At 48.0% G+C, this 21695-nt stretch overlaps 1 protein-coding gene across 3 annotated transcripts in view; it reads left to right on the top strand.

Moving 5' to 3' along the window:
- The first annotated feature begins 5379 nt into the window (after positions 1-5379).
- FGFRL1 (fibroblast growth factor receptor like 1) overlaps positions 5380-21695 on the top strand; it is a 170190-nt gene continuing 153874 nt past the window's right edge. Inside the window, exons 1-2 of one of the 3 annotated variants that reach the window (XM_005490836.4) lie at positions 5380-5891; positions 6946-7062. In XM_005490836.4, coding sequence (XP_005490893.1) covers positions 7002-7062 — 61 coding nt within the window. In that variant the 5' untranslated portion in view covers positions 5380-5891; positions 6946-7001. Of the gene's footprint in view, positions 5892-5931; positions 6225-6438; positions 6574-6945; positions 7063-21695 lie in introns of those variants that run through there. The other 2 variants (XM_074540502.1, XM_014269738.3) reach the window with 2 other exon arrangements.

Genomic DNA, 21695 nt, shown 5'->3' with positions numbered 1-21695 from the left:
TATCTTTTTTTAGATCTACTGAGAGAAGTCAGAAAAAGCAGATGAGGTCTGGGCCCTGTGTGTCTAAAACCTTCTATGTGTTCTTCCATCTAGGTTGCTTGATCTAAACCCCTTCCTTTTTCTTACCTTTCCTGCAAGGAAGGAGAATTTTGCATGGATTGTAGTGGTTTATTACACTAGGACCTTCTTATGTACCCTTTTGGAGCAGAGAAGGTTGTCTGAAGCTGGCACCCAGGGAATATTGGTCTGTACTTCATGGTGCTGTTTGGGATGCTGTTTCTCCTTGCTTTCATCAGGACAGTTCAGCTTAGCCTGGAGCAAGGAGTTTTCTTCTGCTGTTACACACCTTGGAGACATGAGCTAAGCAGCTGAGTCGTGTGACCCAGGCACTGAGATGCATTGAAATTCATTTGGCAGCTGCTGGGAAGGCAGCATGAGGGATGCACATGGCCAGAGAGATGCATCCTCCTGGGCCGGGCTGGGATGGGCTGGGCTGGATGGGCTGGGCTGGGCTGGATGGGCTGGATGGGCTGGGCTGGGTTGGATGGGCTAGATGGGCTGGGCTGGGCTGGGCTGGATGGGCTGGATGGGCTGGGCTGGATGGGCTGGGCTGGATGGGCTGGGCTGGATGGGCCGGGCTGGGCTGGGCTGGATGGGCTGGATGGGTTGGGCTGGATGGGCTGGATGGGCCGGGCCGGGCCAGGCCGGGCTGGGCTGGCATTCCCCGAGCACCTCCTGGACTCTGCTCAAGGCTGGCACGTTTCCCCGGTGCCAGGGAGCGCTGACACAGCGTGCCCAACCTGGCCAAGAGAGGCAGGGCCTCCTGCCCAACAGGGAATGGTGGAAATGATTGCCTGCAGATGCTGTCATGTGCAGATTTAGCAGCAGTGAGAAACTCAAGCACATTCTCCAGGCACAGCCAGGCTGGGCAGTGTGTGCAGGTCCTCAGTGAAAGGACTGGGAACTCTCTTCTGGTGGTGCTTCAGACCAACACAGAGATCACAGAGATCTCTGATCTGCACAGTGATCAGAGATCACGAGGCAGCAGAGGGATCTTTTGTGCCTGTGGAAAGCCAGGAAAGCCCTGGTACAATGGCCATGGGGAAGTGGGACCCCCCAGCATTCTGCACAGGACCCAAGGTTTGGATGATAGGACATCTAACCCTGTTACCACCCTTTCCCTCTATCACACATTGGCATTCATGCTTCTTGTATAAAAGTGAACCATGTGCATATGATGAACCATTTGTTTCTTTGCAACACCACTCAGAGCAGACCTACTCTAAGGGACTAAATGTATATTTACACGTGACACAGATTTCAGCACTGTATCACCCTGTTTGATCTTTCCATCTGCCTGTTCATCACCTCTAAATGTTATCTAGGTTATAGCTGGGTCTCAGCTACCACATACAGGGAAGACAGAGATTCTGCGCTCATACAACACTGCTTTCTCTAAAAAACACCATTTCAGCCTTAGCTACAGACTCAGATGGAGCAGGCAGTGACTCTGGGGTTGTGCAAATGGAAAAGTGTGTTTTGTGCTCCTGGTCTTCCCAGGAGAATTTTCATTTCAGGTGACATTTTCTGTGCTGCCCTTGCCACATGTCAAATGCTTTATCAGAGCTGATCCACCCAGGGATCAATAATGTTTCTCACCTTTCCCTGCATCCATAGCAGCCCCCATTACCCAGGCATCCGGGAGGGATGCTCAGGCTGACCCCGCGTGGCTGGGTAACCAGAGGAGGGCTGCAGGGACGGCGTGGCAGGTGGAGGGAATGTGCTAATCCTGGTCATGCCCTTCCATCACCTTCACGTGCTCCGTCAGCTGCGCGGAGCCACCCAGCCCTGCATGCCCCGCCGTGCCCCGGTGGCAGTGTCCCCATGGAGCCCCGGTGACAGTGTCCCCATGGAGCCCCTGTGGCATGGCATGTCCCCATGGAGCCCCTGTGACAATGTCCCCATGGAGCCTGGGTGGCATGTGCCCATGGAGCCCGAGTGGCGTGTCCCCATGGAGCCTGGGTGGCAATGTCCTCATGGAGCCCCTGTGGCATGGCATGTCCCCATGGAGCCCCAGTGGCATGTCCCCATTGGAGCCCCTGTGGCATGTCCCCATGGAGCCCCGGTGGCAATGTCCCCATGGAGCCCCTGTGGCAGTGTCCCCAAGGAGCCCGGGTGACAGTGTCCCCATGGAGCCCGGGTGGTATGTCCCCATGGAGCCCCGGTGGCAGTGTCCCCATGGAGCCCGGGTGGCAATGTCCCCATGGAGCCTCTTTGGCAATGTCCCCATGGAGCCCCTGTGGCAATGTCCCCATGGAGCCCCGGTGGCATGTCCCCATGGAGCCCGGGTGGCAATGTCCCCATGTGCCACCAAGGGCCCTGTGCTCACTGCTGCCAGCCCGAGTCCCTCGGAGCACTGCAGCCGTGTCATGGGCAATCCGGCTGCGTGGCTGCCACCTGCAGTTGGAAACAAAATCACTGGAACAGGTCAGCAATGACAGTCTGAATGTGCAGCCTCTCCCAGGTCATCTGCAGGGGGAAAGGAAAAGGCTGAACGATCAAGCTGGAAGGGAGGAAATGTGGAAAAATGGATTTTGTGATAGAGGAGGTGAGCAGCTCCTGTGAGAAAAGAGGTAAAAAAAGCTGGGAAAAATCCAGCTTGTGGTTTTGGAGACATAAGGAAGTCACTCTGGGGATGGATGTTCACTAGACCATCACAGCTATGCAAAATTTGAAAAGCCATGGTCCGGAAACAGGGCTTTGGGGACAACTGGATACAAATGGACTGTTAGGCTGCTTCTCGGGCCATGTGGAGACACAGATTTTGTATTTTGTTGCTTAGCATTTGTTTTAGTTTGTCAGCTCCAGAAAGCTGCTTTCCCACAGCCTTGTCTCAGGACCGTGGGGTGCAGGAGCAAACTGGGGCTGTTGACTTTCAGACTACTCAATCATCCTGCAAATTACAGCCAGCCCAGAAGAAAAACACAGCTCTGCACGTTTCCTTTTTTAGGTACAAGTGTTGGGAAAACAATACAAGATTTTGTTTCTGATAAACTAGGAGCTGTTTCAGGAATATTAATTATTTTTCTTGTATCAATATTTTACATTTATTCCTCTGCTATGGTATTGGGACTGAGATGGATGAAGCCTACAGCATGGTTTCAGACTTTCTTTCAGGCCTCTGAAAAAAAATTAAAAAATAGTGCTGAAATTTTGATGTCAGAAAGGTTTCTTTTCTGGTTATTTTAGCCTGGGGTATGGAAGATGTGGGCTCTATTCTCTGCCCCTTTTAATCCCTTTGCAACATCATTTGTAATCATGTTCTTAAAAAGCCTCTGTATGCTTAAGGAAGGGGCTTAAAGGACATCTGAAGGTGTTGAGGCACCTGAATAAATTTTAACTTCTTGTGTTCCACCTCTGTAATCCTTCATCTCCCAGACCTTCACACTGGTGGAAGGCTGCAGGAGAGATTTTGCTGCTTTATAGTTGTACTGCGAGGAGAAATTCTCAGTCTGGGAGATGCTGGAGCCTCCAAAGGCACACGTGTGATTTTCAATAAGGAAGTGAGGATGGAAGGAGTGGATCCATCAGGGGATTTTTATCCTCTGTGTCCAACCTGAGCTGGGTGCTCAGTGCTGGGCTTGGGCACAGCCTGGGTTGGAAGAAGATGTTTTCTTTCAAGGCTGATTGAGGCCTGGAGAGAGCCCACCCAAGATAGTCATGGTGTAGCTGGGATTTAAGCCTCGGCCTCTGTGTGTGACCCAAAAAACAGGACACAGAATAGGAGCTCAGCCAGGTCCCTCTAACCTGGTGGGACACCTGTCTGTGAACCAATGACCAACATCTGCACCAGAGCTGAGGCTGCTTGGGACTTCAGTCTGCAGGGAAACAGAGGTTGTGTAGATGGTTTTAGGGCTGGATCACCTGTGTGTGATGTCCTTGGGACAGACCTTGACTCCTTTGGGGTGAAATGGCTGGGAAATGTTACAAAGAAGTGTTTTACACATCATCCCCTGAGATGTAGCATGAAGACGAGCTCTCGTTCTGCTGCAAGTTAGAGTGATTTTGTCAGAAGGCATGGCATGAACGTGACCATGTGGATTAAGTCCTGAAGGTTTCCCTCAGCCAACACTGTCTTTGAAATCAATGAGGCTGAAGTTATTGCCTGATAGGAGGAGGAGTCCATCTGGGATTTCTCAGCTGAAATTAACTTTAATGATAAAAACGATGATATAAATATGTAAAATACAAAAACAGTGTTGTCAGCCGCTTTGTTTCTGGCTCAAGGGGTTTATATGTTTAGTCTTACATGTTTTTCACATTGATTTTGTGTATCAAGATTTGACGTTGTCAGGAACCACTCAGTAAAAATATTTAGTAATAACAATAAAAATAGAGGGTGTGATTTCATAATCCTAACAAAACAGATAAGGCAGATGTTCAAACTAATTCTTGGCTTGGTTTAGGCGTTCTCCTGGTGCCTATCACATTGAACTAGTACTGAGACAACTTTGTTTCCAAGGAGGTCTTCATGCTGGAGCATATCAAGTAAGAGATCTAAGAAACTATAACATCAACAGTAATGGTATTTCTTTTGAGATACAGAAAGTTTAGCCATTGAGACAGTATTTTTTCTTGTCGTTTGTTTAGTCTGTTTGGTGAATTCTGCCAGGTTGGTTTTGATCCTGTATGAAGAGTGATTTGCTGTAAGAGCGGATGCATCAGCCGAATCGCGCTTCAAAGTAAACAATAAATAACTGTAACAGTTAATATAAGGAACGGACATCTCCACAGTTTATTTTCCGCTTGGTTTAGTTTAGTTCAGGCCAGCTTCTTTCTGCCATCATTTGCATCCGAGCCGAGAGATCAGAGCGGGGCAGCGTGCGCGGTGGGCTCCCACGGCCGGGGCAGAGGGGCGCTGTGGGCTCCGTGCTCTGGGGTCGGGGGTCTGCATCAGAGGGGCGCTGTGGGCTCCGGGCTGTGGGGCCGGGGGTCTGCATCAGAGGGGCCCTGTGGGTTCTGGGCTGTGGGCTCGGGGGTCTGCATCAGAGGGGCGCTGTGGGCTCCGGGCTGTGGGCTCGGGGGTCTGCATCAGAGGGGCGCTGTGGGTTCCGGGGTCTGCACCGCCGCTGGGCTTAGGGGCTGCGGGGAGGGCAGCGCTCGGGGCACGGCGGTGTCGGTACCGCCGGGCCCGGCTGCGGGACGCGCTCCCCGCTCCCGGCGCTCCGCACCGCCCGCAAAGGGTTAAGGGGAGCGGGCCCGGCGGAGGGCGGGGGCTGCCGGGGCTCCGGGGATTGGTGCGAAGTTTGCAGCGGGCCGGCCCCGCGCCGCCCTCCCTCCGCGGCGGCTCGGCCCCCGCCGCCACAAAGCCCTGCAGGGAAAGTTGCTTTATCGCCGGGTGCTCTCTCTCCCCGGCTCTCCCCCCCCTCCCCTCCCCTTCCCCAGCCCCTTTCCCCTCCTCCCCTCGCTCCTTAAACGGGATTCCGGCTGGGCGAGCCGCCGGACGGCATCACCGGGCATCCCGCGGCGCGGAGCCCCGCAGGCTCTGGCAGGTCCCCGCTGTCCCTCCCCGCACACACACGCTCAGCCCGGCCCGGAAAGCAGGAAAAAAATAATTTACAAGGTTCCCCCCTTTCCCTGACCTCCTCGCCCGTGACTCCCGAGTAGAAAAAAAATCGGGGGCGAAGGGGGGAGGTTGTTAGAAGCCGGTGAAGGGGCAGAGCCGCTCCGTGGGGAGGGCAGCCCAGGCAGCCCCGCCGCCCCGGGGAGGGGGGCATGAGGTAGAGGCCGGCGGCGGAGCGCCCGCGGGGCGCCGTGGCCGCGGAGGGCATGAGGCGGCGAGCGGCGGGGATGGGCTCCAGCGCGCGGTGTTAGAGCCCGCAGCAGCCGAGGTAAGTGTGCCCGCACCGGGACACCGCACCGGGACACCCCGGCACACCGCACCGGCACACCGCGCCGCCCGTGTCCCGCACAGCTGCGAGCCCCGGGGCAGCACCAGCTGGCATCGCGCCGGGTGTCCCCCCGCTCGTCCCTCCCTCCCTTCCCGACCCCGGCCCCGGCGGCGAGTCTCCCGTTAGCGCCGAGCCCCGGGCAGCGCCGGCGGCCCCGCTGCCGCGATCGGCGCAGCGAACGGCGGAGCGGCCGCGCTCGCCGCGCTGGATGCTGTGCGCCGGTTGTTGTGTGTCCTGGGGGCACGGGGCGTTTAAAGCGGGGAGTTTACAAGGGTGAGGAATCCAGACAGTGTTTAGAGAGTGAGAGTTTTAGGAGGAGAATGGGGTGTAATTAATGTAAACCTGATCTTCCCCGGGCGTGCGTATCGCAGCGAAGGCATCTTCAAGAATCTGGGTAATTGAGTGCGGTTGCGCTTTGGGACGCACCTCTGGAGCCCACGGAAACAAGTGGGGCTGTCGGTGGAGAGACCGTGCCGGGGATGGGTGGGGGAAGAGGAGGAAAGGAGGAATCAGTGCTGTACAGAGAAGTGTCGGAGTGGAGCAAGGCGCGTACCCAGAGCGGAGCCTGGCTGAGGGGCACTGGAGCAGCAACACAAAGTTTTCTGGGCTGCTGATGGGAGAGGTAACATTCCTCCTCCCCCTTCCACCAAGTTCCTCCGCAAATTGTTAACCTGAAATCTTGTTTTATGGCCACTTGCTAGCGTTTTGTTTGCCTTCCAGACTGGTTCTGCACAGGACACTAAAGAATTATGCATTAACTGTAAACTTAGAGAAGCTTACTGGCCTCAGTGGGTTCTTGATTTATATCAGGCTAAAGCAGAGAGGAGGGCAAAGTTTTACTCACTGAGCACCAAGGAATGAATTACAAGTACGTTGCTCTTTCATTTGCTGTTTCTTCTTGCCAGTCTTCTCAATAGGATTTAAAACTCTGCAAAGTTGAGGGTTGTTCAGGGTTTTTTCCCCCACAGTGACTATTTTGCTCTCCTTTTTCCAGCCTCCAGGTCTGAGAGGACAGTAGCCTGTGCGATACGGCGGGATCTGGTTTTCAAAATGGAATTGCAGCTGGCGCTCCTTTTGGCAGGGATAATTGCGTTTTCGGACTCGGCGCGAGGTAAGGGGACCGCGCTTGGTGCGCTCACCCTGTGGCTCTGTCCCTTCCCTCCGCTCCGTGGGCTCTGCTAACACCCGGAGGGACCCCCCAAGGGAGTTGCTGTCAGCAGGGACTCGTCCCCTGCACGTTTTTTATCTGCTCAGAGATTCAGGCTCGTGCCCACGTGTGTCCCTCCCTACCTGCGAGGTTTGGGGCAGCGTTTGGGATGCAGCGCGGTCGCTGCGGCTTTGCTGAGCTCTCTGAGGCACAGGTGAACTTCCAGGGGCTTTTCTGGTGCCTGTGGAAAAATACACAGACAATTTTAAAGAAAAGCAACTGCATTCCTCTGTGGATCAGAAATACCTCTCCCCTCCTGTAATCCCTCCAGCCCCTGCCCTGTGTATTCCCACTTACAAACTAAACAAACACATCCATTAACTGCCCCGGTGACAGACAAATGACAGTTCCCAACAGCCAGAGCGTATTTTAGCGCCGAGGCTCCAGCAGTTGATCAGATTTCAATAAACAGGTTACCCTTCCAGAGGCAAACTGAAATACATTGACCTGGGAATGATGGGGGTAGGAAAAAAAAGACGTTTCTTTATGGCAAGGTGCTTTTAGCAAGGCTCTGGGATCAGAGTGCAAGGAGCGGTGGCGCTTCCTGCATTTTGCCTGTGCTGTACCTTGGTGGCTGCTGTCCTTAGAAAGCCTGGATGGGAATCCAGGATTTCAGCTCCCCTGCCTCTGGTCACAAAGTAGGGGCTGCAATGTTCCAGGAGAAAAGGGGTACAGCTTTAGGATGCAGATGGCTCCAACTGCAATTCCCCATAGTCTCAGAGTTTTGTGAATTGTTTTAAGACCTTGAAGTCGTCCAGTGTGAAGGACTTCCAAATTAAAAGGTTTAAACTTGCCCTTCACTTGGGCTGTAACTTGCCAAAAATAAATCTTGGGGGTGAGGGTGGGAAAGGAGAGGGGGAGAATTACTCTGGAAACTCAAGTTTGGTTTAGTGCACTGCTTTTTTTTTTTTTCCTTTTTGGCATTGGCTCTCAAGCAAATATTTTATGGAGGCAAAAGCACTATAAAATGATTTGGCTGGAAGCTGAATGAAAAAGAAAACAGTATATAGGCTGTAATTCCTTCAAGTCTGAATTCCAGGCAAGGCTTACAATGGAGACTCAGTTTAAGTTGTGGGCGATGGGCAGCAGTGTGTGAATTAAGATGACTTCATGGATGTATTTTATTGCAATGGACCTGAGAAGTTGGTGGAGTTCCGGAAAAGATCTGAAGTGGGCAGGAGAAGACAAAAAGATTCTTGTCTCTGATGTGAGCTGAGTATCAGCTCCTTTACTGGCTGACCCTGTTTAAATTTGGTTTGTAATTGTCTTGCTCTTATACTTGCTGCCCCTGGAAAGAGAAGCACTGTGGGCTGTTGTCATGTGAAGAAGTGACAGGAAATTAACAGCAGTAATTTCAGGACATCATTATTTTTCTTGTGGAAAGGTCCTTTAAATATAACTTTGATAGGATCATATTGGTAATTGGATTATTTGAACACTTTTCAGAGCTGGAAAGACCCATGCTGTAAGTGAATGGAGAGATGGTTTTGGTTGTTTAAAATTAACAAGAAATAGAGGTTAAAAGCCAGGGCCAAACCCATGAAAAATGTCATTCATTCATGTGCTGATTTAAGAGAGGGGAGGCAGAGAAGAAAAAGGAGTCATTGCTGTGAAAACAGAGACAAAATTCTGACATTTAAGTCCTGCTTTAGACCTCCTTAAGAAGGAGAACATTTTTGATAGTGAAGGACGTAGATGGAAGATCAAACTTGTGAGCAGAGATGAGACACTTCCCAGAACTTTGAAACTTTGTGCTGACAGATATCTCCAATTGTTAGGTGTTTACACTGGGATAATTTCAGGTTCTTGGAAAAACGCGCCAGGTTTTTCATGTGCCTGCAGAGTTTTTCTGAACGCTGGAGGTGTGTGAACGTTACCTGCCGCAGTCGCTCAGGTTTTATAGGCAGTCCTTGGGCCAAATCTCAGCCTGAGGTCGTGAGGCTCGTCCCTGGAGGAAGAAGGGCTCTTTGTTTTGGCCAAACAGCATTTCAGTACCTGTGTCCTGACTGCAGGTTAGACACGCGTGGCCTGAAGTGTGCTGGCGCCTCCTGATCCGAGGCATCAGAAGTTCAGTAGGTGCTTGCTGGCCATCAGGTGAGGAAGTGGCTGAGGAGGTGCTCTGGGAAAGTGATGGTCCTTCTTTTCTTCTCATTTTAGGCAAAAGTAGGTTGTGCTGTAATCAGGATGTTAATTTGGAGCTGGCTGGATGCTGAGCCTGTGCTTGGGGAAGGGCTGTGCCGTGGTGCATCTGCACAAGGGGGCAGAGTTAAGTTGCCCACGCGCTCCAGCTTTGATATTTCCTGACAGTTGAATGCTCAGCTGCAATCTTGCATTAAATGTTGCGTTGTATTATTTTTACATCTTTATTTAGGTGACACCTTTTAAGGCAAAGGGCCCTGCAGGAATGACTGATTGAGTTTAGCCAGCAGGTTTTTTTTTCCCCACCTCCCAGCAAAAAAGGGCGTTTTTCCAGAATCGGATCTGTGCCTGCTGGATCTGTCCCACCAATAGATCTCATCACTGATGTAGAAGACACTGTCAAAAAGGGAATATCTTAGCAGACCAAGATAAACTCTTAAGAAAAGAGGGAGAACATCTGAAGTATCTCAGGAAAACAGAGAGCAGGTCTGATTTTGGAGCTACAGGTGGTAGAACTGTGTTTGAAGGGATTAGGGGTGAGGTAGCCCTGCCTGTTTTTGAACCAATGCTTTTGGGGTTGAAAATCTTTGACTAAGGGCTTGTGTACCCCTGCAAATGCACTGGAATAACCCTTCCAAAAAAACTTAGTCTAGAATAACTCTCAGTGGCCAACCTTATTCCAGGCTAGGGATGTCCTGTACCAAAAAAGTCTTCCTCGGCAGCTATTTTGGTAGATATCCAAGCCCCTTCTTTCCCTTGTGGCTGAAGACTAGAACGTCTGTGTCCTCAAAACCCACTCCTGGAGAACCAAATCTGAGTGCTGGGGTTTTCTAAGAGGGACTGTGCCTTCCAGCTGATGGCCAAGGTGTGGGGCTTCAGCCTGGCAGCTTCAGCCTGGTTCTCAGCCTCGACAGATAATGCCTGCTCTGAACCTGGGATAGCAGTGCAGGTCCAGCAGCTCATCCCTCCTGTTATTCCATTCCTGCTCTCTCCAAGCAGCCCCATACTGGGCATAAAATCTTCAGTGCCCTGTGCTGGCGCTCCTCTGCAGGGATTAATGCCACCCTGGGTCACTAACCTTTAGTGAGTATGTCCTGCAGCAATGCAGCTCCTGCCACGCCACACCTCCAGCTGGACACAGGTAATACAATCTGATATTTTCCTGCCTGTGTTATCTCAGTGACCGACAACGCAATATTTGTTCCAAATCTGTCAAGTTGCCATCATATTCGCCTTGGTGACCGTATATGGTAACGTTGGGATGTGCCTGGCTTGGTCCCGTGGCTTGAGCAAGATTTTGCATGGTATGTTTAGGAGTTTTTGGTAAGAGCAGTAACCACCCTCCTGTTAGCAAGTAAACTGATATTCTGCTGGAAACTAATTAGTTTGGATGTTGATTTCATTTTCGGTGCATTGCGTAGGGAGGGGAAGAACGGGACCTTAATTGCTTTCTGTTCTGGCACCTCTCTGAGCGACCTTGGCTTGCAAACCTGCTTGGTGTCTGCTTCACGGGGAATTTGCTGATTGGGCCACATCAACATTCCATGGTTTCGTGCAAAAATAATGTTATGTGCCATTTTGGCTTCTCTTAATATTGAAGAAAAGGGAATTGGTTGCTAGAGGTGTTTTTTTTATTTCTCGGAAGTTGAGTTCTTCGTTCTGATGAACAGAATTCCCATTCTGTAACTTTAGGGTTTATAAGAGTCCTTCAGTAAGCACAGAAAATATAAATGATGGTAATGTGACAGAGATGGTTATTGGCTTCTATTTTACACCTTTATTCTTGTTGAGTGGTTGTTACCAGATAGAATGATTAGGTAATTTCTCGCTCGTGAAAGAGAAGCATGTTCAGATCTAACAGCCTGATGCAGATTTCATGGAAGTCACAGCACATCTTCTGGAGAAATTTGGGGCACTTTTTTGTACATTGCTCTTGGGGAACTTGCTCATGAATAATCTGTCAGCATGACTTGTACCTAGAGTCAACATGAAGAGCTAAGAAAATCCTGGTTATTTTTTTAAACGCTGGTTCCTCCCTTCTTCTGAGGCCGTCGGCCGCTTTAAATTGTGGCCGAGTTTAAACATAAAATTCAATGTGCGTCATACTGGAAAATTAGGGTTGATTTTATTTGTTTTTAATTAGGAATATTACAAAACTCAGCAAATTGCTCGAATACATCTAGATTTTCCCTAAAGTTTTTATAACTCTGTTTTCCAAGTCCATATGTTTCGTTGACCTTCATTAAAAGACTCAAGCAGCAAATCCAAATGTCTCTTTTCTGGGATGAACTTGCACACAGCAAAGGCTGGACTCCTCAGCCTGAGTCTTAGCCACAGAAGCAACTTTCATATGCCATGAAGTGGTGCTTGAGAAATTACAGGAAATTGTATTTTTCAGGAAAAAAATATAATTTGAAATTGAAAAAGAAGTGACACGCTAGCAAGTAGGAGCTGTCAGGATTTGGGGCTATTAGTGCCAATTTATTAACTAAAGATGAAGGTTTTCATTTGACATGAATTGGCTGATAGAGCTGATCTTTTCCAATATCCTCTCTGATAATTCCTTTTTGAGTGTCTGTCTCACCATAAGTGACATTGGTACATCTGGGTGCACAACACTCATCATGGAATAGTGTGTGTCCACTGAAGGTGGAAAATAACAATGCAGAGATCCTCTTGCACCTAGGTTGAATTAAAAGAAACCCAACAATCTTTAGTCATAGCTTTATTTATCCAGTGAGATTTGAACTGGTGCAGCTGATTTTCCTAAGATGTGAAGCTCCTACTTGTGTCTGCAGTGACTTGTAAAACCAAGCTGCCAAAAGGATCTGTGCAAATGTACCCCAACATTACAGGAGTTGGTGGAAATGCTCTTTTCTTACATTTCTTTCATTACTCTCCTCATTTTGTCTTGTTTCAAGTAATTTGTCTTTCATCTGACCTCTTCCTGTATTTTCTGGCGGGCTGCTCACACTAAAATGCATTTGATATTGTTTGGAACATTTAATTTGGATTTCCATTCCTTGTCTTTTTCTCTGTAATCAGCCTTTACTTGGAGCTTTCTCTGGTAATAACGCCCCCATACCTATTTAGCTGTGTTTATCTGTTCTAATCTTTTGCAGCAAGGTGAAACATTTTTGGTCATGTAAGGGACTTTTTGAGAGTGGAGCCAGTGGGAATACAAAAGTTGCAAACACCTCTGTCTGATGCAAGTCTGTTCAGTCTGCTGCTCTGTATAGCAACTGTGGTACTATGGTAAAAAAAATATTTCCAAAAGCAAGCTTGATTAATCTGATAGTGCTGTCCTGATGTCGTACGAGATAGGCAGGCGCAGCCCATGCCAGTTGTGACAGGTCAGGGCCTGATTCAGAGCCTGAGAGTGTTGGTGCTGTGACTCCTACTCACTCCCACGGGCTCTGGATCCATCCCTGAAGGGTGACTTACTCAGATTATCTGTGATACCACCTCATGTGTGACAGCAGAGGGGATGTGGGCTAAGTGTGCCGCTCACCTGCTTGGCTGCATGGCTTGGACTCCCATTTTTTATTCTAGAAAAGCACATTTTGCTGCTACTGACTGCCAGCTCTGGCTGATGGGTGAAGCATGCACTGCCAGGGCTGAAAACAATTTGAAAATTCTCTGCTTAAACTTTGGGTTGCTGCAGAGAGTTTATCCCCAAAGACACAGAGCCATCCTGTGGGCAGTGTTCTGTCTGGATGGGCCCAAAAAATTGCCTGTTATTAAATAAGTGAGTGTATGCTGTTTGTTGCTAAATCCATTCCCATCTCTGATTTTTTTTCCCTCCCATTCCCAGTGAAATAAACCTGGGCTGTGTGGAGTTTGGTTGGTTGCTGTGATTACTCAGTGTCCCCTTGGTATCACAGCAGAGACACAGCGTCTCTGCAAGGAACCTGACGTTGTTATTTCATCCCAGCCACTCCAATTTTCACGAAGAAATTCAGCCAATAACTCCAGGCTACTTCTTCCATTAAGTGTTCAAACTCACTTTGAGCTTCACTAAGGAAAGAAGAAAAATGTAAATTGGGAACAGAGGCTCCTTGGAGCAGGTTAATGTTTCTCAGGATGGCTGCACCTCTGTGCTCAGCCTCTCTACAAGTGGTTTCCAGCTTGATGGGACACAAAATAATTTCTTCTCATAGGTGGTAAATTTATTTCATGAGAGATTCAGACAGTTTTGGGTATCCTGTCAAGTGAGTAATGCCAGAGGTGTCATACCCTAGATGCCACTTGGGTGGCATTGACTTGTGTGGGTATTTTAGGAGCTGTCAGTATTTGTGCCTGTCAGATAAAAACACAAGAACAGCAGACAAATAGGGAAATGTGGACTTAATTTGTGCAACAGGCATTTTTAAAAATGTACATTTTCCTTGCTAGGTTTGCTCCACATACTCCCTGAAATTATAACCTTAAGAGTGAGGTATTAATGTGGACTGGAACAACATCTCTGTGGTAACTTTGGGCTTAGTTCTGCCCAGGATATGGGAGAGGAAAAAAGCTGGAGAGGAACGTGGTGGGAAATGTGTTATCCAACCTCCAAGATAAAATTTATTCCAGATTAATTAGTGTAGCCCTGCTCTTGAGGCCTGCTGGTGCCAGGGAGAGGATCTCGAGCAGGCAGTGTGTGACTGAAGGGGATGTTGGGATGCAGCTTTCCCAGGTCTGTGCTGTGGCTCTGTCATCCCTTGTGCCCTCCCAGGTGCCCCCACATACAGGTGTGAGACTTGATTGGCTTTTGGCCACTGTGTGACTCTGAGTAAAAGCCCTGTAATGTAAAAGGGATGCTTGCATTGTGCTGCGCTTTACTATTGCTTTGTATGGATGTTTAATCTCCTTTGTTCTAGGCAGAGCTGAATGGGGCAAGGCCAAATCAACCACGAAGAAGGGAAAAGGGAAAGCTGTTCAAGCCAAAGCACTGGAGTTAGGCAGCTGCAGATGCTGGAGCTCTGTGAACAGGTTCCTCTCCCTCCTCCTTCCTCTCTAATGGATTTGTGTGAGCTGCAGTAACAGAGGAAGTTATTTTTCTCTGTGCTTACTCTCAGATCTGTTAGCACAGATCTGTAACACATCTGTAACTGCTGGTTAAGCAGTGGCAAGGGCCAGATGAGCTACAGGTGTATGAACTGCGTGTCAAGGATGGAAGGGTTAATGAGTAACAGGATGAACCTCTGAGCACGGTGGAATATCTGCCCAGGGATACTCCAGACTCTGTGGAAGGAAGGGAGGATGCTTGTTTGTCGTTGACCAGTCAGTATTAAACTGGTGGCTCCAACTCCTGCAGGGTGGGGATACCCTTCAGACAGAGGGTGCTGTGAGCCACCTTGCTCATCTTCTGCCTGAATCTAAATCTTCCCTGTTCTTCTGCAGACTGACACAACATTTTGGTGGCAATATCAGCGTCTCTTTATCCAGACAAGTAACATTGGGAAGTGTTTAATGTAATTTTGGGCTGTCTGAAATGGAAAAACTGGGGAGGAGTTGACAGCTCCTCCAGCATGCAGAGATCAGGCTCCATGCTCTGATAAGTCATTTGATATTTTAATGTTCAGGGTTGGATTACAAAGGTGATAGTCCCTTTAGGTTCAGTGAGTTGTGGCTGAGTAGGTGTGAGTAGGATTTAAATATATAATCCTACCAGAGAGCAGAAACTGGAGCCTCACAGGACCAGGCTGAGTTTCAGTTCTGCGCAGGGTGGCACCACGCCATGGGAGGGTTCATCATGATCTGCAATAGTTAATATAAAACCAGAATAACAGATCAGAGCTGATGAGTATCTTTCCTCCTCCCTGCTGTTCCCAGCCAATCAGAAATGCAGTATTGCCAGGGCTAATTTCATTAAGGGCTAATGAGAGTGAAACTTCCAACTTAGTCACGGCCAGGACAGTAAGCAGGTGTTTACTTTGCCTTGTTTGATTGACAAGGAATCATGAACCTGTTAGGGAGATATCTGCATATGCAGGGAAGTGGCTTGGGACAGTTGATTGCTGGGTTTGCTCTCTGAAGGTGTTTGCTCTGAGCACACAGCGATTGTGTCTGAGATACAGAGGAGCACTGGAGGCTGCTGAGAGCATTTTGCTCAGGAGCTGCAGAAACCATAAGGTGGGGATGGGGCAGTGTTTTATCTGGACCAAAGTCCTGCTTGTATTCCTAAGGCAGAATGCTTTTCCTGATTTCCTGCCTGCTCAAACAGGAGTAAGCCAGAGGGTTTGGAGGATTTCAAGCAGTATTTTGTGATGGTGATTTACACAGGTTTATTCTTCTCCTTGAAAGACCATTGAAAACATCAGACTAGTAGTCCTTGTATGCAATTGGTAAAGTAGCCTTTGGATATTTAAATTGAAGTTAAATTCAGGGCTCTCCTCCCTTTGAGTATTCCTGTTTGGAGGAGGATTGTGGATTCACAGGGTTAGGAATCTGTCCCTTACTTTCCCATCAATACCAAAGAAGAAAGCTACTGCAAGGGTGCTACTCAAAAGTAATCATAGCAATAGACCTGCATATTTATAATAATTATGACTATTTATTGAGAGTTTCCAGTACATTAAAAAGAGATCCAAAAAGTGCTGCTCAGCATAGGCAGTCTTCCTCTTCTAGATACTGTCAGGAGAAAAAGCTTGTCTTTCTGAAGGCCACAGACTAAGTGGAGTTCGAAGCTTATTTTTCTTTTATCCAAGAAAATCCAATAAATCCAGTAAATTCTTTCAGTGTGGTCTTCCAAGAGTTTTTCAACTTGGTCTGACTCACAGATTATTTGAGTGCCATTATAGACTAGGGGTCAAGCAAGTTAATTCCCAGAACAGTATGCTGCCCTGTTTTCAAACTGTGCTAATCAGGGTTTTGAGTCAAAGCATGGCAGTTTGCTTAGTGAAATTATTTTCCTGTTAGAAAATCACGGATAGGCTCTGACTATTCATGTTGGCTTGGTCGCTGGAGCCCTCACATCACATGCAGTGCAAAGCCCCCAGGGATGCAGTTGCTGTGGATCAGGGCACTGGTGGGGGCTCATTTCCCATTTCACAACGTTGAACTCGTGAAAACAGGCTGAAACCTTTGGAAAGAAAGGAAAGAAGTTGTTGCTGTCACATTTCCACCCCCAGCAGGACGGAGGGAGGGCTGTGTGAGCCCGTCTGAGCTGTGGATGCCCTTCCCCAGAGGAGACATTTGGTGGAGTTATTTGGTTACCTCTCCCCCTCATCTTTTTGTAATGGACTCTTGTTTACTTTTTCCTCCTCCTTTCCCGAAGCTTATTAGCACTGTTTAGGCAGAGGAAATGAATTACCATAATTCACTGTTGTTCGGAGCAGGGCACATTCCCTGCCTGTATGTATACACACGCTGGCATTCACCCTCCCAGGCTGTGCAGAGCAGCTTGTTTACAGAGTCTGGCTCCATTTAGGGAGAACAATACCCTGATTATAGAGGGCAGCCTTTTCTTTCCACAAACCAGAAGGAAACCCTTTGCTGCAAGCAGCTACTGCCCCTTGAAGGTGTGGGCATTGTGAGCTGCTGGAAAGGGGGGAATAAATCTCTTGTGGACATAAACCAGCAGCATTGTTCTCCACGGAAGTTGGTTTAGGGCTGGGGGTGAGGAATGGTGTTGGGATAAACCAAATGCCAAGTGTAAGATCTACCAGCGTGCAGAGAGGTGTTGTGACTTCCAGTTTAATTTTCAAATAACAGCTGTGAGACTTCATGGGGAATTATTTGGTGCTGCTCGAGCTGGGAAGGCTGGGTGGGAAGAAAATGGGAATTGAGTCTCAGAGTGGTTTTGGATGGGCTGAGTTGGGTTGAAAGGTGCTGTTATGTGTGAAATGCTGGTCATTTCTAATTGCAGTCATGCACCTGTGCCTGGTAGATAATGCTGGAGCCGTGTCATATGGAGCATTTGCTTCACATGATGCTGAGAAAGGTCAAGCACTTGGTTCCTGTCCTGCTAAGTTGGGTCATTAGATGCACAAACAGGACCCCCCTTCCTTTTCCTGACTGCAGCCACTCAGATCCTGGCAGTAAATCCTTCTCAGGTGTGACTTCATGGCAGCTGGAGATGGCTGAACCTGACCCCATCGCTGGCCTGTCCTTGTCCTCCCCTGCTCCCAGCCTGGCAACTCCCTTGTGCCAGGGGGAGAGCTACTCTGACCTTGCTCTGGGTGTTTTGGGGAGGAAACTTGGGCAGGGAGCCAACCTGGAAAAAGATGTGATGGTTTAAATTCTTAGAGGAGCATGGGCTGAGCTTGTGGAATATCTGTGTCCTTACAGGCAGCAGGTCCTTTCTTCTGTTCCCACTTATGGCAGGAAGGCTCAGTACTTTGAAGGACTGGATATTTATGGGAACATTTATAAAATGACTCTTTAGGAATCTCAGATGCATCAAGGTCCACAGGGCAAAATGTAACATAGCCTGGGGGCAGTGAGTGTGAAGCCTGAAAAGTCATGTTTGGCTCTTGGTTCAGCTCAGGGGTTCTGCACTAGGAGATTACATCTTTCACACTCTGCATTGTGACCATTTTCTGTTTATCTCAATGATCCCTTGAAATTTGGAGGGATTTTATAGGGAAATGGGTGATACCTTCCTTCCCCTGTCTCTGCTTTTGTCTTCTGAGGCAGAAGGATCATTTTGGGGAAATGGAAAATGGTGGGTTAATCCTGTCAGTGTTTGCTGGCCTGCCTATGGCATTGCCTGCTGCAAGGGAGGAGCTGCTCCATGAGAAGCACAGTGGGCAGCAAAGGTGGCTGCAAACAGTGCTGCTGGTGACCAGGTGTTCCATGTGTATCCCCCCTGGAGCCAAGGTGAATGTGGGATTTCACCCAGAAGTTTCTCCTCAAGCTTGGCTGTGTCTCTACAAAACTTCTGACTACTGGCACCGCTTCAGCAGGTTGCAGAAATAAGGCAGAGAAAATAACGTGGCCAAAATATTCCCTGTGGGTGAAAATATTTTTCCAGGGAGAATGAGAGAGTCAGCAGGCTAAACAGGTAATGCTGCAGGGCTGCACCAACAACGCTTTTAGGGCATTTCTGGAAGGGAATGCTTGTGTTGACCATGAGACATGGTGCAGGAGTTCTGTCCAGGGGTGACTGACACATGTCCAACCTTCTGAAATATGACCCAGCACCCTGGAGAAGCTGTGGCTTTTGCCTCTTGATCCAGTTTTTTGGAAAGGGGGGAAGATCCTGGTGTATGTATCAGTATCCATATGAAGGCTGCTGGGCTTACTCTGCCTTGGAAGATAAACTCAGGTACAGGTGTGAAAAGCAGAACCTGGTACTCAATAAGTCTATGTCAGAAAAAGTTGGTTTTTATTCTTAAATATGCCTTAAAATCTGCCAAACCTTGTCATACTTGGACAATGAGTCCCTCTTGGGCAATGTAAGAGGGACAAGTGTAGGTTCCCACACTGGCTCACAAGCTGCAAGAAGGACAACAGGAACAGGGCAGTAAAAACCAATCCAGGGTCCATTCCTGCATCTGTGATGGCTTTAAACTGAGAGTGTGAGGCTGTGTGGTGATCTGAGGAAAATGTGAATCTTGGCAACAGTCCCTGCCTTATTCAAAATATCTGGGAAACACTGAGCTGGGAGGTTGAAAATACATCTCTGGGGTTTCTTTCTTCAGAAGGAAAAACATCATCAGACTTTCACTGAGACAAGTGTTTGAAATAAAAAAAAGGGAGCAGCTTAGTTGTCAAACACTAACTGAAATAACAGCAGCAAGGAGTAACCCTGAATGAATTTTAATGGCATTTTGATTTGGATGTTTTTATTTGTGTACTTACAGGTGCATTCCCTTTTACCTTTACAGGGGTAAGGCAGATAGTATAAAGTGCAAAATAACCCCAAAGTGCAAAACCCAGTAAATTGTTTGAGGCAGGTGAAAAATGCTACAAATTATTTGAGCAGTTTTTTTGCCGTAATTAACACAGTGTAAAACTGACTCAGGGCCTTGTGTCTGTGGCATGTGTTGGAGGGTGTTTACTATTAAAGTAGAGCTTGAGGAGGACTGCAACATCTGAGGTATTTAATATTGCTCTCAGAGAGCAGGTCAGCAAGTGAGCAGGGGTTTTGGTTGGTACGATGAACACAGCATAAGGCAAAGGTGTTGTTATAGCTGGTGTGATATTATTATTATTATTATTATTATTATTATTATTATTATTATTATTATTATTATTATTATTATTATTATTATTATTATTATTATTATTTAGATTGGGGTTAGTGCCTGGAAGTCCTCATTGCACCAAAGCGTTGTGGTAAGGGCTGTTGAACTCAGACAGCTGCAGTGTTAAATGCAGCAGCCCTTTGGAGAGAGGCTTTGTTTTACTTTGTTTTACCCTTTACAAAGGGCCCCTCCAAAAGCAGACCCATTGGCCAGCTGAGTTTTATTTACCATGTACCCCCAGAATGGTGAGGTACCTCTGCACCCTGTACAAAGCAGATGTTGCCCTGATAAGGATTTCTTGCTGCTGCTGCAATACAGAACCCACGAGGCCAATGGTTCTGTCCCCAGAGCTTGTTTCAGTGCCCAGGGTGAAGCAGATGAGAGCATTTGTTCATGCACAGGCTGGAGCCTTGCACTGAGCACCCACTGTGGCTCATGGGTGTGAACTGCAATTTCAGTTTTCCCCTCTCTGCTGGGCACAAGGCACCACTGACTTCAGGGAGAGATGGTTATGGTTACACCATGGTTACACCATGCTTATTTTTTATGGAAACAACCATCAGAAGTCCTGGAATGAAAAAAAAAGAAATACACAGATTATTCAGGCATTATTACTGTTATTATCATCCTCCTCATCATCAAAGTGTTTTCATCCATGCTACCAGCAAGGTCTGACTGCTCCCAGGTGTTGCTCCACATCCTGCTGGAGCCCACCATGGTTTTCCACCTTCTAGAAAGGTGGAAATAACAACCAAAATCTGGGAGAAGGAAACAGAGTTGAGAGAGGCAAATTTTCACACAGTCGCAGAAAAAGAGATCTTCCAAAAGATTTCATTTTCCTTGCAAAGGCTTCTGGTGGCTGTTGAAAGGGCATTTCAGTGGAAAAGGGCCAAGCAGCCCTAGGCAGAACCAACACCCTCAATTGAGAAAGATTTTTTTTTCAAACAGCAGTACTGCTAAGAAGTAATTAAAGTCAAATAAAACACGGAAAACAGTGTATGACACATCTATTTGAATTCATCCCAGTTTGGATCCACTGAACCCATGTGGAGGCACACAAGGGGAGGTCCAAACCCAAGGATTTCAATGCACTTTTGCAACTGGAGAAGTCTCTGTTCTCGAACACCATTTTCCCAAGTGTTTGGGCACATACTTCAAACACCTGGAAATTTCTTGTATTTAAAGAAATACTTGCTGAGATCTTCCACTCTTGCAGTTCCCTTTGCTTTGTTCCTCTGCCTCCCTTGCAGTGTTATCTTGGGCAAAAACTGAAAATAAAATAAAATAAAGAAGAGGGGTTATTTTGGGAGCCCAGCTGTGTCACGTCAGGTTTTGCTGGCTGTTTAGGAAGACTTGTGAGGACTCTCTGGGAGAGAAAGGGTCAGGTCAGAGGCAGAGAGCCACTCACCCTCTGTCAGAAGGGCTTGTAACGCCAGGGCAGCTCCCCAGGGAATGTCTGTCTGTTTGTCCTTCCCTCTGGGGTTGACAAGAGGCTGATTCCTTCCCCCAGCTGTTCCCCTGTCACATTACAAATGAGACTCTGAAAAGCAGCCCTTGGCTTTGAGACAGCTCCTCTCTTGCTAACTCATTCTACCCATCAATTAACGTCAAGCAAAGGTGGTTTATCACTATTTTATAACTTTTTCAAGAGCAGGACCTTCACACCTTTGCATAGGAGAAGTCCAACCCCTGTGTGAGGGGGCTGCCAAAATGGCACAGTGAGGTATGTGTGAGAGCAAACAGAACTTTTGCTTTTCATGAAAAAGTTCTCCATAACATCCCAATCCTTCCACAGAGACTTTATCCAAAAAGAGAGCATCTTTTTTTATAAGTGATAATGAGGACAAAACATCTTTATCTTCCCCATCAGGGCAGTGGCACATTAAGACCAGCATTAGTTATGATCAGAAAATCTTCATCCGTTTCTGATGAGCTTGAAAAATCCGCTATGAAGAGCTGCTGGCTTTGCCTGGGTTCTATCCTGATTCCATTCCATTCTCATTCCTAATGTGAGCAAGCAGCATTTGGAGCCATTGTTCACCCTTGTAGCTCTTGGCCTGTGCAGTGGATGTGAAATGTACAGGGTGAATTATGGAATAAATAATTGAAAATCTTACATGGCAGTGGATTTCCTGGGAGGAACAGCAAAACCATAGTGGGGCCTTTCAGATTGTCTCTTACCCACTCACCCTCTCCTCTTGTACCAACTTCCAGCAATTTGGC

This window comes from Zonotrichia albicollis, chromosome 5, assembly GCF_047830755.1.
Source record: "Zonotrichia albicollis isolate bZonAlb1 chromosome 5, bZonAlb1.hap1, whole genome shotgun sequence".
NCBI classification, from domain to species: domain Eukaryota; kingdom Metazoa; phylum Chordata; class Aves; order Passeriformes; family Passerellidae; genus Zonotrichia; species Zonotrichia albicollis.
Note: the sequence above shows the minus strand (reverse complement) of the source record. Positions and strands in the feature narration are given on the sequence as shown.